Genomic DNA, 17158 nt, shown 5'->3' with positions numbered 1-17158 from the left:
GTCAGATGTGAAGGGGGCAGAGAGGAGGTGGCAGCTGGGCCTGCCTGCTTGTCAGAGACAAGGTGCAGGTTGGGCAGCAGCTACTGCAGAGTGACTTGCTTGGGTAAAGGTAAGACCATTGGCAGACTCCGCAAGCTTAGTGACAAATTATACAACTTCATTCATTACTCACAGGTAGGACTGTAGTTTTCAAAGGCATCAGAAAAAAAGGGCTCTGAAATTTGGCCTTTCTACAAAAATGGATTTCATGGCTCTGTGATATCTTTATCTTTTGTGTCAACAGCCATTTTGTCCTTATAACTCAACAACTAAGTTATACGGTTCATGTTTTGCCTTAACTTAGTTTTGCATGATGTTTCATTCCAGAACGCCCAGGCCCTCCTCTGAGCCCTCAAAGAAGGAAATGCTTCCCCCTTCACTTGTGTCATCCTCATCCTCCCAGAAGCCAGCCAAGCCTGCACAAAAGAGGTCCAGACAGGAAGCCGACCCCAGTGGCCAGGACCCTCCCAAAAGTGCCAGTAGTACCAAGGGCAACCACAGAGACTCTTCTGTTTCCAAGCACAGAAAAGTAGAGGGGAAGGGCCCTGGAAGCTCTACAGAACACAGAGTAAGGAGGGGAGGCAGTAATGTATAAAAGGGAATATGTTGGTGTGTCTTTACTTTAAATGCCCAAATAAGATAAGTTTTCTACGATGGTATTTCAGAGCTATTCGTCACTTCTAATAAAGCAGTAATGAGTTATTTGTGCTTAACGCTCTACTTTCCAGAGGGAGAGTAAAAGATAGTTCATATTACCTGATAATTTAGGTGGCAGTTTATTCTTCTTAAAGTGGTTCAGAGGTGAAAAACCAGAATAGATTTTTGTGTTAATTTTCTGTCAGGTTTTTGGCAGTAAAACATGATAACCCTGGTTAGTTCTTGGTTTGGATGTTTGATCTCAAATACTTTCATTATTAGTGATAATGGGGGAACAAATATCCACTTTCTTGAATACAGATTCCTTCCTTCCTGTTAACCTGGGGTAGGTGAGTGTGTGTGTGTATGTATTGCTTAAGAGAAAATGTTAAATTTGGCTTTGTTGATAATCTGTTCTCTTGGGCATTCTTGTCTTATGGCTTTTCTGTGTCCCCAATACAATCCAAATCTACAGTTTCAGTTGAACCTAGCTGAGAAAGTGCTTGACCAAGCTAGAGTGTGCAGCATTTGAGTTCCTTGCTTTTGAACTATTTTGGGCTAATTTAGAGAGACGGTACAGTTAGGCCAATGGTCTGAAATGTTACAGGGTGATCGGTATGATGATCTTTTTTAAGGGATCTTCTGGAGATACTGCAAATCGTTTTCCAGTGCCTTCTTTGCCAAATGGTAACTCCAAGCCAGGGAAGCCTCACATGAAGTTGGACAAGTAAGGCTCTGGATGCTGCTGCTTCCCCCTCCCCCTCCCTCCCCCTCCCCCTGCCTCCTCTTTGCCCTGCCTCTCCTCCCATCCTCGTCCCCCTCCAGTCGCCTTAAGTCATCTTGCCCCAGTCCAATACTTTTAGGTTCCTGTGACCCACCCCTGGTCTTTTCTTCTCTTTCAGACAACAAGCAGATTTTCACATGAAGGAGGCCAGAAGGTTGAAGGACAAAGCAGAATTAGTGGTCAGTCTGGGCTCTTTCTCCCTTTGGTGGAATGTTTTCCGTTCAAACACTTGCCGTCTCGTTCCAAATCACTAACTGTGGCTTGGGGGCGGGGTGGGGGTGGGGTAGGGCTGCGGGGGCCTGACATTGGCCGCAGTGTAAGCAGGGTCGGAATGAGTGAGGGCTGAGTGGTTCGGTTCCTAGGGAAGTGACACTGTTTTGACTTCACTGATTCCGTCTGATCATGGGCAGAGAGACAGTACTAGTTTCACGTTTTATATCTAAATGAATGAAAGTTGATCTACCTGGTAGTGTTTTATTTAATATACATGAGGGCTTCCTTGTCCCACTGAATCAATTCTTTGGATGTGAAAAACAACTCTGGCTTATTGAAAGCTGGTCAATTTGTGGTCACCCCAAAACATTTCAAAAAGTGAGGTAGCCTGTTTGCATTCCAAAATTATCTTAACGCCCTGTTTACTGTTAGAGGCTAACAGCGAACAGTGGACCAGTACCATCAGATGAAATTTTAAGGTGAAGGTGATGATTGCACTGTTGGCAAACATGCCTTAAAGAAACGAACTCTCTTTACCTGGTGGCTGTTGGACTTTCCGGAAGGTGGTAGTTTTGTTAATTGCATACATAAATAATGCTTTTATTTCTCTGCTGCAGTATAGTTATTAATACTTGCCCTTTGTCATATTTAAGCATCTGAGTCTCTGGGGCCTTTATTTGCTTGGTGTATTCCCCACACCTGAACCCCTGCAGATACCGTATGTTGAACTTTGTACCACAAGAGAACAGCATAGGTTGCCTTGATTCTGCCACAGGCAAACCTAACCACAAACTCTGGAGGTCCATGGGGATTGGATCAGATCAGTCCATGGTGGCCTCAAAATCCTAGCCCAGTGTTCTTCAACCCCAGTCTGTAGCCTGGCATCTCTTGTCAGGCTGGGAAGGGCTGGGCTGAGACCCTTTTATCAGGTCCCCATTCATTGGAGTAAAATGTTGATTGAGTCCTTACCATGCTGGATGCTGTAGGAGAGTCAAACACAAATTAGACACTATCTCTCAAGTGACCGTGTACCAGCATGACCTGAGTCAGATTAAGATGCCTCAGATAGCACCAAACAGTGGTATCTTTCTAACCTCTTCCTTTCAGTTCTCCAAGGCTGTTACTAGAACTGTATACATCTTTTGATTTTTGAGAAAGAGTAAATATTCAGTACTTTGTCAGCCAGTTATCAAAAACTTATCTTGACACTGGGCACTAGATTCCTTCATTATTCAAACAAGATTAATACTCCAGGGAACTTTTTGTGTTGCTTTTAATCTATGCATATGCACATCTTCTTTCTCCCTCCCTATGGCTATTGCATCCCATTTTAATAAGTAATGTTAGCTCATTCCACTCTCAAAATATGCCAGTTTGGACAGAAGCCTGAATGGCCAGCCTCTTCACAATATTCTCCTTTACTTGCACAGTGTCTCAAAGATGACCATCTTGCATTCCAGATAGTGAAGTGCACAACTGAATATAGAGTAGTGTATTTCACCTCTATTCTTATTTTACTTACTGTTAAGGAAATTAGAACTCTACTAGTTTAACCCTGTCTCAGGAGATACATGGAGTTATCACAGGAATATTTTCATTATTAACTTTACAAAATACTTAAGGAAGTGGATACTGGCAAATTGCTTTAGTATAGTTTCTTTTGTTTCTACCCTAAGGCCAATATAAATTTTGGAAATCCCATGAAGAAGATGGTATTGAATAAGTAAACTTGAAGAGTTAAATTCGCACCAGTGAAGCAAACCAATAAGGCCCTATACTGTTGATTATTTGGGACATGCTGATTGATTTTTATTCTTTCTGTCACTAATTTTCTGACCCTGGGTTCTCTAGAAAATTTTTTTTTTTTTTTTTGCGGTATGTGGTCCTCTCCCGTTGCGGAGCACAGACTCCAGACACACAGGCTCAGCGGCCATGGCCCATGGGCCCAGCCGCTTCGTGGCATGTGGGATCTTCCCAGACCGAGGCATGAACCCGTGTCCCCCGCATCGGCAGGCGGACTCTCAACCACTGTGCCACCAGGGAAGCCCCTAGAAAAAATATTTTTAAAGCAAGTTTTTTTTGTTTTGGCCATGCCGCATGGTGTATGGGATCTTAGTTCCCCGACCAGGGATCAAACCCATGCCCCCTGCATTGGGAGCACGGAGTCTTAACCACTGGACTGCCAGGGAAGTCCCTCAAGTTATTTTTAAAAATTAAAATTAGTAGCCATCTTTCTTTGCCAAACCTTCTTTCTTTGCTGATGTGTCACCATCTCCTTACACTCCACTTGCACCTTTATGGTTTTCATTCATTCTTTTTGAACATATCAAAGTAGAGACATTAGCAGAAACTACAACCTTGCAAATGTCGTGTTGATCAGTTGCTCTTACAATGTGTGCTGCACATGATGTCTCATATGTAGTGAGACTCGGCACAGTCTCAGTCAAGTTGGCTGAATTCCACCAAGTGAGAAGAGCGTAAGTGACAAAATATGTATTCGGGGTTAGATGACCACCAATATCTGATTGCATTCATATTTCTACATTCCTGTTAAGGGACTCTGAAATTTTATCCCTGTTGGCCCAGGGGATAGCCTTGTGCCCTTAACCCAGGCTCCCAGAGGAGATGACCTGTTGGGCTCTAAAATACATAAAAAGATTATTGTTTGACATGAAGTCTAAGATGCTTGTAAACCATAACATTTTTTACTTATTATAAGATAAACTTCAAATCGTACAAAGAAACTGTGCCTGCATTATTCTAGTTGTGTAGAATAACCTTTTTGCCAGGAAAATCATATGATGGGTAATTGCACACTAGTAACAAGGGGACCATGTACTGAGTGCCTTAGTTTGAATATGTACTTTAATAAGGTTTTGAGAGTATAGTCTTATTACAAGATTGTTGTTTCTTTCCTACTGAATTTTTAGTAAAAGAAAATTCTCAGTAGGTCAGAGCTGACGGGCTTTGGTTATTATATTGAGTTTGTTTGTTCTCACACTTCTCTCTAGCCATAGTTAAATTAGGACAGTGGAGGGAAGTTTCTGTAAAGAATGTATGTGAGAAACTAAGTAAAAGTCCGTGTTAGGCTTAACAGTGACCCTGTTCTTCGCCCACAGACGGACAAGGTTGGGAAGGCTTTTAAGTACCTGGAAGCTGCCTTGTCCTTTATTGAGTGTGGCATTGCCATGGAATTGGAAAGCCCAGCGTCCAAGTCAGCTTGCTCCATCTATGCAGAAACCCTAGACCTCATCAAGTAAGTGCAGACTCATTTTGCCTTCCTTTTAAGTACTTCTCTGTCCTTACCTTTATTGCTTTAATCCATTTGAACTTTGGTCTGAAGACAGCTTAACAAAGGGGAGTCTTTAAAAAAGTTACTGATCCAGAAACTTTTTTTATTTTTTGTCATGAACTAAAAATGTATTCCAGATGAAGTGCTAGAGCAGAACAACTGGGTTGGTCTGCATCATTTTGCCAAGTGCACAGTGAAATGCCAAACCCTTCAGGGAGAGGGTTGGTTTTTCCAGTTTTACTTTCTTATCAGATGCCCTCTCATCTCAGCTGAAGCTCTTGTCTTTGTTTATTACCTGCATTTCAGGAGGGGACTCAGTAAGGATACAAGTCTACTTGGGTTCAAGCAGGTGGACAGGTCAGAGAAAAGGCATGTCCTCGCCTAATTTTCTGAATGGCCTGAATTGTTGCTCCAAATCCTCATTTTTCTTCTGCGTTGCTGTCATGTCTTCACATCTTCAGGAAAAATCAATATAAAACCAAGACAAACATAATAAGATAGCTTTGTGTCTGGGATTTTCTGACTGCCTTTTTTTAACCTGATGTACATTTGTATTTTCCTATAGATTCATAATGTCATTAAAATCCTTCTCGGATGCCACAACACCAACACAGGAGAAAATATTTGCTGTTTTATGGTGTGTATTTTTTTCTTTGTCTAAATAGCAAAGTACACCTGCTTTTGCATATCTGTTTGCTTAAAGTGAAAATGATCATGAAAAGCGAATCACTACCAGAAAGTGGTAGGATGTGTGGTCAAGGGGTTAATCCCACTGATGGTTAATTATTATGAAATGGCATCTACTGCCATTTTACAACCCCATCATTTTACTGATGACTTTGGTCTTGTGACTTAAATTATATCCTTGTATATTTGTGTTGTTTCACCAGTATTTACTTCTGACGTTAGTGTGAACAGTGCAGTGAGATTCTCGATATACTTTCTCGCGTCGCTGAGGAAAACCCAGTATGTTCATTAGGGTGAACATTAGGGAAAAGGTTAGGTGGCTTGCTCTCTGTAGTAGTGTGATACTCATGAATCGGAGCTAATGCTTCACTTCAACTTATGTTTATGTTCACAGCATGCGTTGCCAGTCCATTCTGAACATGGCTATGTTTCGTTGTAAAAAAGATATAGCAATAAAGTATTCCCGTACTCTTAATGAACACTTCTTCAAGACTTCTTCCAAAGTTGCCCAGGCACCTTCTCCATGCATTGCAAGGTAATGATCAGTCTAATTTAAATAGCTTCCAAAATTAAGTTCTTTCTTTCTTTACCTCTTGCTGTGACTTTGTTTCAAAAATTGTTTACATCTATGTGCTGATTTGCTCATTCAACTGAAATCATTAGCACATTTCTACCTTTTTGAGGAATAGTTAGAAATCAGGGTGTTTGCTGGTTGGGCAACATAAATTAAAAAGATAACCACAGAGAATCTAGGGTCCAGAGTTTAGAGCTTTGAGGATATTTGGATATGCCCAACAATGTAAAACAGGCGGAGCCAGCGGAACCAGAGCCAAGGTCCTTTCTCCTTCTATGCAGCACACTGTCTTAGCATTTCAGTAAACAAGAACTTTCTGGAACCAGTTCCCTCCTCCCTTCTCCAGGGTCTGTAACAGGGATATTAAGAATCAAAACAGCTATCTCTAGCTAAATTTTCCCCCCCACTTTTTGCTCATTTGTTCCATAAGCTGTCGAAAAACAGAGTCCTTGCGCGGGTGTTTTTAAGATGAAGATAGAATTTTCTTCCCTTTGGTACTTGCCTAGTATTTTTTTTTTTTTTAATTTAGTTGTATTCCTTGAAAAGCTCCCAGTTCTGACGGGTTTTGCTATTTTAAGAACATCACCTAGAAGATTGCCCCATTTCCAGCACATTCAAAAGAAGAGATTCCCATATGGCCTCTCTTAAAAAAAGAAAGTCCTGATTGAGAAGCAACTTCTTTACCTCTGAAAATTTTCATGACTCCTACCTCTGAGATATTATTCTAAGTTAATAGGTTGTCAGTCACATGATTTTAGATCACTCCTTCACCATTTGTCTAGCACCTTCCTTGTACCAAACCTTGCTTTAGGCGCAGGGAAGTAGCAGTAAACAAAGCAGACAGGAATTGCTGCCCTCGGGGAGCTTCTGCTCTAGTTCTTCAAATTGAACTTTCTGCTGGGGATGCTTAGGATCCATTAGAGTTCATGAAGCCCAAGGGCAGATGTAACTATGTGATGAGGCCACTGCTGCTGACCCATCTTTCCATGTCATATCCATCACTTCTTTAACGACTGAGTGACTTCACTTGTGTTTCTCGTTTGATCCGTATCAAGGCACTTGTGAACTTGCAGGTGTAGGTAGACAGTCAGTAGGAGAACACAGAGCACAGTGTGAGTCCCCTGATGCCCAGTCTCCTCATGGGCTGCCCTCTGTTCAGTCAGTTATGGGCTCAGCAGGTGTTTATCCAGAGCACCTCCTGTGCTAAGGGCTAGAAATGCAGAGATTAGGAAGAGATGGTCCCTGCCTGTGAGGTGCTTGTGAGGCAGGAAAAGGAATAGACAGAAAAGTATAATGAGGTGTGATAAATGCAAAGAGACGAGTTCAAGTGGTGACAGAAAGGAAGCTGTGCTGTATCCCCAGTGTCTGGAGGAGAGCTACGTGCAGAGTAGGAGCTCAGTGATGGTGTATTGAGTGGATGAGAGAATGAATATATCGGAGATGAGGACTATTTCTCAGGGGAAGTATTGTCTTCCTAGGAGAAGTTGGAATAGGGGTTGGGGAGAGAAGGGATTCCAGGCAAGGGAGTAAAATATGTAAAGGGCCTGGGAAATACACTTGGAATACAGATTTGCCCACCTGATTCTATGTCCATTGAAGTACACCTTACGTCTCTCCAGTTACTTTTTCCATTTGGAGGGCCCCATCCCACTGTGTTTTATGAAATAAATTTCCGCAATACTGAAGGTGAAGGGTGCGGTGCCTCTCTGACCTTGTAGAAGTGACTTTAGAAGTGATTGTCATTTTGGCAAGTACACGCTAAAGCCTTGTGACTTGGACTGCAGTTCCAGAAACAGGAGATCTGTGATCTGGGAGTTCAGGTGACTAACCAGTTCTATTTTCTTCCACCTTCCAGAAGCACAGGCACACCATCCCCCCTCTCTCCAATGCCTTCTCCAGCCAGCTCCATAGGATCCCAGTCAAGTGCTGGCAGTGTGGGGAGCGGGGGGATGCCCGCCACCATCAGCACTCCAGTCACCATCCAAAGCATGACATCTTCCTATGTCACCATTACTTCCCATGTCCTTACCGCCTTTGATCTTTGGGAACAGGCTGAGGTCCTTACCAGGAAGAATAAAGGTAAATGGCTCTGTCGTGGTTATTACTGGGCCGTGGGGATTGGGAGGGGAATAACATTGTATTTTCTGTTCAGTGTTTTGGCCTTTTTTTTTCTTTTTTAAAATTATAGTTGATTTACAATGTTGTGTTAATTTCTGCTGTACAGCAAAGTGATTCAGTTACACACATAAATACATTCTTTTTCATATTCTTTTCCATTATGGTTTATCACAGGATATTGAATATAGTTCCCTGTGCTATACAGTAGGACCCTGTTGTGTATCCATTCTATATGTAATAGTTTGCATCAACTAACCCCAAACTCCCAGTCCATCCCTCTCCCGCCTCCCCTACCCCTTGGCAGCCACAAGTCTGTTTTGGTTTGTAGATAGGTCCATTTTGTTCCACATTTTAGATTCCACATATAAGTGATATCATATAGTGTTTGTCTTTCTCTGTCTGACCTTACTTCACTTAGTATGATAATTTCTAAGTCCATCCATGTTGCTGCAAATGGCATTATTTCATTCTTTTTCGTGGCTGAATAGTATTCCATTGTATATATGTTCCACATCTTTATCCATTCACCTGTCAATGGACATTTAGCTTGTTTCCATGTCATGGCTGTTGTGAATAGTGCTGCTGTGAACATAGGGGTGCATGTATCTTTTTGAGTTAAAGTTTTGTCCGGATATGTGCCCAGGAGTGGGATTGCTGGATCATATGGTAGTTCTATTTTTAGCTTTCTGAGGAACCTCCATACTGTTTTCCATAGTGGCTGCACCAACTCACATTCCCACCATCTGTTCAGTGTTTTGAAGAAAAGGAAGTGTGCAGCTGTGTACTCTTCTCACGTTTTCTCCATGCTGTCACAATTCTTTCTTGAGCTCTGTGGCATGGAGATAGATTTCTGTGACTAGATCTTAGCAAAATTAAATCAGAAGTGGCTTTAGCACGTTGCCCCTTTGGAAGTTTTGGTATCGTTATTTCACCCTGAACTGAAGTGCTAGCAAAAGGGCTAAGCAAATGCAGATGGAGAGTCATTGGCTGTCCCCAGGCACAACACATTTGAGATGGGAAGTAGCATAACCTAAAATACTGCATTTATTCTTCAACCCAGACATGTAAAATGGATGGAGCACCTGATGGCTGAGGAAGAAAAAAGCAGCTGAAACTACGAATACTTATTTGTTTCATAATCACTAACTTTAAGCCAGTAGTTCTCTAATTTACGGGTCTTCAGAAAGATGTACTGTACAATGCTCAATTGTTATGTCATTCAAAGACATCAGGTTCATCTGTTTACCAAGCTAGAAATATAGTATGTAGTTTCACTTTTTTAAATGCAACAGCTGTGCGGAAATTTTTTTATCATTAACACTTGAAGTAATAAAATAGGCTTCATTTATTAATAAATGTTTCATTTGATTTATTTTTATATTATAGTTCCATTTGTGAGGCTTGTGACTTTTATCAGCTATAATTTCTACACTTGTAAGGCTTAAAAGGAAGCCAACAAGTTAAAAGAAAATTGCAAATAACGTCCCTTTAGTCTTCCCTTAGTTGTGTAATTGTTTTAATTCACTTTGCCTTTGCAGAAGTTTGGGTATCTTTGAAGTGCTGTTGAGTCTCATCTGGGAAGATTATGTAAATTGCATTCTCCTTGCTTATTATATGGGTAGAATGAGAAAAAAAGGAAGACAAATTCTCATTAAATTCTGTGCATATTTCTGTTATGCTTTCTGTTTCTGTAGTTGGTTCTGAGGTGAATATGCCCTGTTCTGTTTGGAAGAATGGCCTTTTAGTTACATAGCCAAAGACATTTAGTATTTTCTGGTTTCTTAAGGTGTTATTGTACCATTTTGTAAAAGGAATATTATTTAAATTGTTTGGTAAATATTTTTGACAAATTACCTTCTGAAGCAGCCACAGCTTAGAAAGATAATGTCAAAACTAAGGTGATTTTTTTTTTAAAAAAAAAAAGACCCAGCCAAAATAAGGTGTGAATTTGTCATACTGTTAAATTGAAATTGGTAACAAAATGTATCCCCTTCCAGTTTACTTTTTTGGGTTTTAGAGTAATTGAAAATTTTATTTTATTATATTTAAAATAATTTCTAAGTGTGAGCAGCAAGACTGACTGTAGTTTCAGTTTTTATTTTCTGTTGACAGACTTGATAAACTGGAGACCCTGAAGCAGGATTACCCAAATTGTAGTGTCAGGATTTTAGCTGTACCAGAGGCCTTTATGTGCTACACATAATTTGTATAAAGTTTTATATGGGCAAATTGGGTACATAAATAGCCTCTATTTTTCTAAGGGAATGCAATAAATGTAGCATCGTGAATAAATATAACTTTTATAATCCTTAAAAAAATACTGCGTTTATTGCTTGTTTTCAGTATATGTTAAGAAAGATGGTTAGCAACAGTATAGGAAATATGGCTTAGTAAATATTCTTGGGTCTTGTTTGTGAAGAATGCCCTTGGAGAAATCCAAGGTTTAGGAGATGGTCAAGCACCTGTTAGAGAAACTGCTTGGTGTCAGTGCTCGTGACCACTGAGCAAATGCTTATATGTAAATACCAGATTAAAGCCTTGACGTGCTCTTTCCTGGCTATAGGGAAGAAGTCGGCCAGCTGGCTGTGGCCACTTACTTTCCTCACAGCCTCTTCAAACCTTGTTTTCTTTCTTAGCAAACTAATGATGCTCTTTTTTTTTTTTAAAACATGTTGAATATTTTTATTTGTTTATTTTCATTCATGTGTCCATTGATCCAAAAGTATAAATTGAGTATTTTCCACTGTCAGCCACTGTGCCAGGCATTAGGGAGTCAACTCTGAAACAAATTTAGTTCCTCCCTTTTTAGACTAGTGGAGGGATGTGGAGAGCTAGCAAACCATTACAGTAGATGGTGAGGTTTTTTTTCTTTTTTTGCTCTGCTAGATGACGTACAGAATACTGTGGGAATGTAGTTTCTGGAGCCTTGCCTTTTTATGTTTTCGCGTTTATTTTGTGTGTGCACGTGTGTTTACATGTTGGGCTTGCTTTGTTTGCAGAATTCTTTGCTCAGCTCGGCACAGGTGTGTGCACCCTGGCCCTTGACAGCAGTCTGATGGACCTGGTGCGCTATACAAGACAAGGCTTTCAGCGGCTGAAACAAGTAACCAAAACACCTTAATGGAGGCCCAGGTTGATCTGATGCCTTGGGAACTTTTTTGCACGTTGGAAGCCTCAAAACAGTCCAGACATTTGTCTCATCAGGATACCAAACTCGAGAAGAGAAGCACCATGAGATGGCCAGGATATTTGTTCACTGAAACTCAAGAACTGTGGAATCATTGGTTGGACAGGATGGTTTTGTAGAAGCAGAAATGAGGAGGCTGGCCTCAGAGATGATCTTGCCTTTCCTTCCTAAAGGACAGAAGTGCAATGTAGCCTGAGGGGGCGTATGAATGGTCTAGAAACATTTCCGTCTTTTTTTAACCAGCAGGATGCAAATGAAATGAGGAGGAGTTCAACTCTGGAAGCAAATTCACATCATCTCAGTAGCCACATTAGTTCATTCCTAGAAGGAATTTTTTTTTTAAAAAACAGTGAATTGTGGTGTAGGGTTTTGTGGGTGATTTTTTTTTTTTCTTTTAAGTTTTGGGGGAAATATTTGTTTAATAAATTCTAATGGTCATCTATAAAACATAAGTTGTGAAGGACTCCACTGTACCCCACTTTCTGCCATTGAACAGTGGCTTTGATAATACCAGGTATTGTCCTAATTTATAAAATTGAAGGCAACCCACCCCCCGACCCCCCATTGCCTGGATACTGCACGTTCAACCCAGCTCTGATTTCTCCGTTACTGTGCTGGAAGGTGGCCCCGTCGGGCTGGGGGAGAGAGGAGCTACAGTGCACAGGGAAGCCGTCTCCACCCCCATCTGCATCCCCATCTCCATGTACCACGGAGGACCGGGCGCTGCCGTTCCCACCCCCTGCTCCAGAGAAAGGCAGTCACATTGACTGCACTCTGCATTTTCTACTTTGGGGAAGAAGGAAACCAACATTTATCCGTGACCAGATGGTTGAAGTGCTTTTAATTTTTGTTTAAGTAGAGCTGGAATTTGAGGTGCTGATCTGTGGTCTCCAGTTATGTGGTAACTCACGTTGTCTACCAACTCAGAGTTTTGTCAGCGAACAAAGAAAAGTGAAATCTACTTCTTAGAGAGGCTATATTTTTCTGCTACGAATTACTTTATATTTATAGCAAAACTAGACTTGGAGAGCCCTTGATTGTCTAGGGGAAATTAACTCCCTGAGAGGCTGTGGAGATTTGGGGTGGTTTATTAGACTTTCCAAAAAAAAAAAAAGTCACCACATGCCTTCAGTCCAGAGTGTTCTCAATCAACTAGATGTGATTAGATTGAAGAGGAACTGTGGCCTTCCCATAAGTTGTTATTGCCAGATTCTATACATTAAACCAAGTTTATTTTGAATGACCTAAAGTGGGGGAAAAAAACCCAAACAGAATTCCCACATATCCATAAGCACAGATTTTTTTCATTGAAACTTTGAGGGTTATTATTGGAAGCATTATTTTGAGTGCGGTGTTTTTAGAAGCCAATTCTTTTTATCCCTTTTAGAAGTAGAATTTGCACATCTGTTACAGTTGAGGAGTGAGTGTTAACGCTACAACTGGTTTATTTTTCTGCCTTCATCCCATTTCCGCCCTCTACGAGCTGTTTCCTACCAAGCATGTTTGACATTGTCCTGTTCATTAGTGAAGAAGGGAGTACCATCTTTATTTATAATGAAGAGGTCTAAGGTCCATATGATGAATGTAAGAACTTTCTTGGTAACTATATAAAAGGGATGTGTAGCGGATGGGAGTGATGCTTATTTTTCACAATATAAATTGTTTGTGTGAAGCTGTTCCTTCAGTGTCTTACAGTATCCAGCCTGTTCTTTGGTTATCACTAGCTAGGACAGAGGTCTGTTACTTCATGTTTAGGTTAAAGCGAGAGAATTACAACAGTAGTAATATCTGAGCATAAGAACTTGATGTGCGATCTTGATGGACTGATTTCATTTACTGATGTTCTAAAGGAGAGCCATGGTCCTTTTTAAACTACTCATTTAAAAAGCAGCCTGTTGTTAAATGAACAGGAATTGCCTGGTAGGTTGTCTGCTTGTGGCATTGTATGTCCATCTCTTATATGTAGGAGACAGGACACCAGAAGCAGGCTTATGTGGTTACTTAACATCTTTTTTCCCCCTTACTCCCTTGGCCATTCCTGCTCCCTTCACCCCATCACTCCCCAGTACAAGCCACCTGTCAGTTTGGAAGAGTGTGTTCTTGAGGACAGGTTCTGATCTATGCAGACCGTGCTGAGCGTGTGTGTCTTGTCAGGAGCCACAGTGTCCCCTTGACTGAAGACATTTCCAAGGCAATTTCTCAGCCATTTCTAAAAGAGGTAATTGCTTTTTCAGTGGCCTTATTCTTTGTGTGTGTGTTTGTTTCCCTGACCTTTATATTAAGATTTTATTTTTCCCTTAAAAAACTAACGAGTTTGCAGAGATCAGTTTGTACTGTTTTGATCATGGAATATTTCTGATTCTTACTGCAAAATGCATTTTACCTAAAAGAATTCCTAATGGCTACTTTTAAAGTAGAGTATGTAAAAGGGTGGCTGATGAATCCTTAAGGTTCATAAGGTCTTTTCGCCGTTGCAGTTGTATATAGAAATCTAAAGCATTTTTAAATCATTTGCACTTTTCCACTGCATGCTTAAATTCCCAAAGGCAAAATTTGTACTGAGGTAGATAATTGAAAGGACTAGATTATAAAATCAAGCCTTTGAATATGTGAAGTTCTTATAACAACCGTAATAGTACACACTTCACAGTGAGACAAATACAAAACATCTTGAGTAAAAATGGAGTGTAAAAACCTTGCCTTTGGCACTACAGTTTCGTGTGTGTGTGTGTGTGTGTGTGTGTGTGTGTGTGTCTATCTTTACTAGGAAATGGAAGAACACTGTTTTACTTTAAAAAACGTTGAATGTTTCTGTCCTTCCTGGAGGTAATTAAAATGTGAATCACCGAATTTAAGATTTTAGCTAGACTAAGGGCCCTGATAAACAATGATAAAACACTTCACTGAAATTTACCAAATTACACTGGGTTAAGAATGTGAAAACGTCCTTCATATGCCAGCTGTGGGAGGGTCCAGCTGGCATATTATCAGGACCAGAACTACAACAGGAGAATGACTTAGCTGGTGCTGTGATTTAATCACAATACTGAATGGGAAAAGCCTGTTGATTTTTTTTTTTTTTTGAACAAAAGGACCTTTATTTTATAATCTGTTTTGACCAAAATGTTTAGCTATTTCCCCTAGACAAATTGGACCACACTTATCTCCCTTGTCCTATATCCTTTAATTCCCGATCTCAGGATGTTTAGAAGCTAACAAACTACCCCTTTCTGGCTGAAAACTTGCCTTAATTGGTACCTTAAATATTAACGTTAGTAGGATCAGGAGCTTAACTATTTTTTTTTTTATGATTCCTGTTCAGTAATTTTTAGAAGCAAAAAGAAACCATTGTGCCCTCCAAAATGAATAAAACTCTTATCTCTGATATATGAAAGGAAATGTGTGTGTACATATACACACACACACACAGACTAAGAGGCTGGCTAAATTGGATATATTTATTGTGCCTTTGTTGACCACACCTAATTTTGGAATAATGCTGTGTTCATTTTGCCATGGCTATAAGAGATGTTAGGTGGGTCTTGCACCTTTTTCTCTTCTGCTTCATGAAGTTTGAGGTGTACTTGTGCATCTTTAGGTAAATGAATCAAATAAGGCTTGATTCCCTACCTCCCACACAGATTCTACTTTCTCTTAAGGATTTGTTTGCCCAGACACTACACAAAATCTGTGAAAAACTTCGCCACCTCATCTCTTACACTCTTTACCACTGATTAGCAGTATTTAAATCTTGCTAGAATATTTGGCCTTCTTTTAGAAACACAGATGTAGAGATTTCCTCATTGTGGTTGTGGAGGGGTGTCAGGATTATAGCGGTACTTGGTCCCTTTCTCTCTTGCTCTAGTGGTTGCCTCTTTTGTTTTTGGTCCTACTTCGAATTTGTGGATGCAGGTTTTTTTCCTATACTTTTGTCATTTTGTTTGTGGGAGGTGGAGTGGCAGAATAACAAACATGGTGTTGGGGATTTTCCTTCAAACATTGCAAGTGGTATTTCCACCATACACGCCTCAAATATCCAATCCAGTTGTGTCAGTCACCGAAAATCCGAGAACGAATTGTGACCACTGGCCATGCTCTTTAGTTCGTATTTATGAGGTGTTGACAAGCACCCATCTGCCACCTCTCTTAAGGTAGCTGTAAATTTCCTGTTGTCCCGGGGAAAGCCACTCTATTCTTTCTGTTCGCGGTGTGTTGGATATCAACAGGTACTGTGCTGGGTAGAGAAGTGCCTGTATTTCTCTACCCAAGACGGCAGGAAGGAAACTTAAAGCTCCCTGGGAGCCTAGATATTACTATATCGACCTGGAAGGACAAAGAAATAAGACCACTGACAGCGAGGCTGGCCGAGCTGCACTGGTCAGACCAGGCAGTGGCTGACCTAAGGAAGATAACTTGCTTTGCTTACAAGTAGATGTTTAAGTGATGCTGAATACAGGTAGTATTAACTTTTGTTAATTAACTTTTGTTTAAGAACAAAAGGCAGTACTCGCCTTTTGTTCAGGCCATCAACATGTATCGTTAAAATTACTGCACATCCCCTCCTCAGATACCAAGTATACACTGTTCATGTTGGTGTGTGTGTTTATACACGTGTGTCCCAAATCTTGTGTTGGTTTTTTTTTTTCTTCTCCTGAATGTGATCATATTTTGGATGATACCTGAGCAGGGTTGCCTTTTTTTAATTTATTACCATTATATATTATATTATATTATATATTTTTTGCTTTCTTATAACTTTAGAGGAAAGTCAAATCTTGGTATTATTAAAATTGTTTAAAAAAGAATAAATCGTCCAGTTGATAAATGAAGATCACTGGTCTGTCTCTAAAATAATATGAATTTTTCTTTAATTATTGTGTAATAATGTGCCAGCTATCTAGTCCACACAATGGTTTTGTATGTAGGATAGGGAAGCAGTGATGTGCTCAGTGGAAAGATGTGCAACACAGACAAGGGGGACTCCGTGTGTTTTATCTACTTCAGCAATGGAGCTGAAACTAGGGGCTTTTGTGAATAAAATTTAGCTGCCTTGTACAGTCCTTTGAAAGAGACATACGTGATCTGTGAGAATTATAGTTTTCTTTTTTTAGAAGAAAAATTTGCAAAAGATCTTTCCAAAGATACCGTGCCACAGATCTTTTGTTTATTGTTCTCTGTAATAAGGATTAATTGCTGTTTAAAAAACCATGTAATTGACTTGTTCGTCTTCAAATTCTTTACTTTTCACAAGAGGATGGAGCTGTAAAAAAAAAAAAAATTAATAAAAATTTAGAGAAATCATTGGCGTGGAATCCATGCTTTCACTTTGCTTGAATAAAGTAATTCCTAAAATTGCTATATGTAATTACCACTTAGAGCCAAGGAGAGTCTCACATGGAATAATTTGCCCTTATTCACAGTATGTATTTATTGTTGAAATGGGAAAGGGGCAGGCAGAGGGTAGCTCATCTTTCTGTTCAGTTTATTTTCAAGAGCTCAATCACTGCACTGGTGGTGCAGTGGTTAAGAATCCGCCTGCCAATGCAGGGGACATGGGTTCGAGCCCTGGTCCGGGGAGATCTCACATGCCACCGAGCAACTAAGCTGGTGCGGCACAACTGCTGAGCC

At 40.3% G+C, this 17158-nt stretch overlaps 1 protein-coding gene across 5 annotated transcripts in view; it reads left to right on the top strand.

Moving 5' to 3' along the window:
- AFF1 (AF4/FMR2 family member 1) overlaps positions 1–16818 on the top strand; it is a 205772-nt gene extending 188954 nt beyond the window's left edge. For 3 of the 5 annotated variants that reach the window (XM_029235700.1, XM_029235701.1, XM_029235703.1), the window contains 8 exons: positions 367–607; positions 1311–1402; positions 1578–1638; positions 4792–4928; positions 5530–5601; positions 6046–6186; positions 8081–8304; positions 11343–11584. In XM_029235700.1, coding sequence (XP_029091533.1) covers positions 367–607; positions 1311–1402; positions 1578–1638; positions 4792–4928; positions 5530–5601; positions 6046–6186; positions 8081–8304; positions 11343–11464 — 1090 coding nt within the window. In that variant the 3' untranslated portion in view covers positions 11465–11584. Of the gene's footprint in view, positions 1–366; positions 608–1310; positions 1403–1577; positions 1639–4791; positions 4929–5529; positions 5602–6045; positions 6187–8080; positions 8305–11342 lie in introns of all 5 variants that reach the window. The other 2 variants (XM_029235699.1, XM_029235702.1) reach the window with 2 other exon arrangements.
- The last annotated feature ends 340 nt before the right edge of the window (positions 16819–17158 follow it).

Source organism: Monodon monoceros, unplaced genomic scaffold (genome assembly GCF_005190385.1).
Source record: "Monodon monoceros isolate NGI ecotype Baffin Bay Population unplaced genomic scaffold, NGI_Narwhal_1 Super_Scaffold_20, whole genome shotgun sequence".
Classification (NCBI taxonomy): Eukaryota; Metazoa; Chordata; class Mammalia; order Artiodactyla; family Monodontidae; genus Monodon; species Monodon monoceros.
This window is presented reverse-complemented; position numbering and strand designations above follow the sequence as displayed.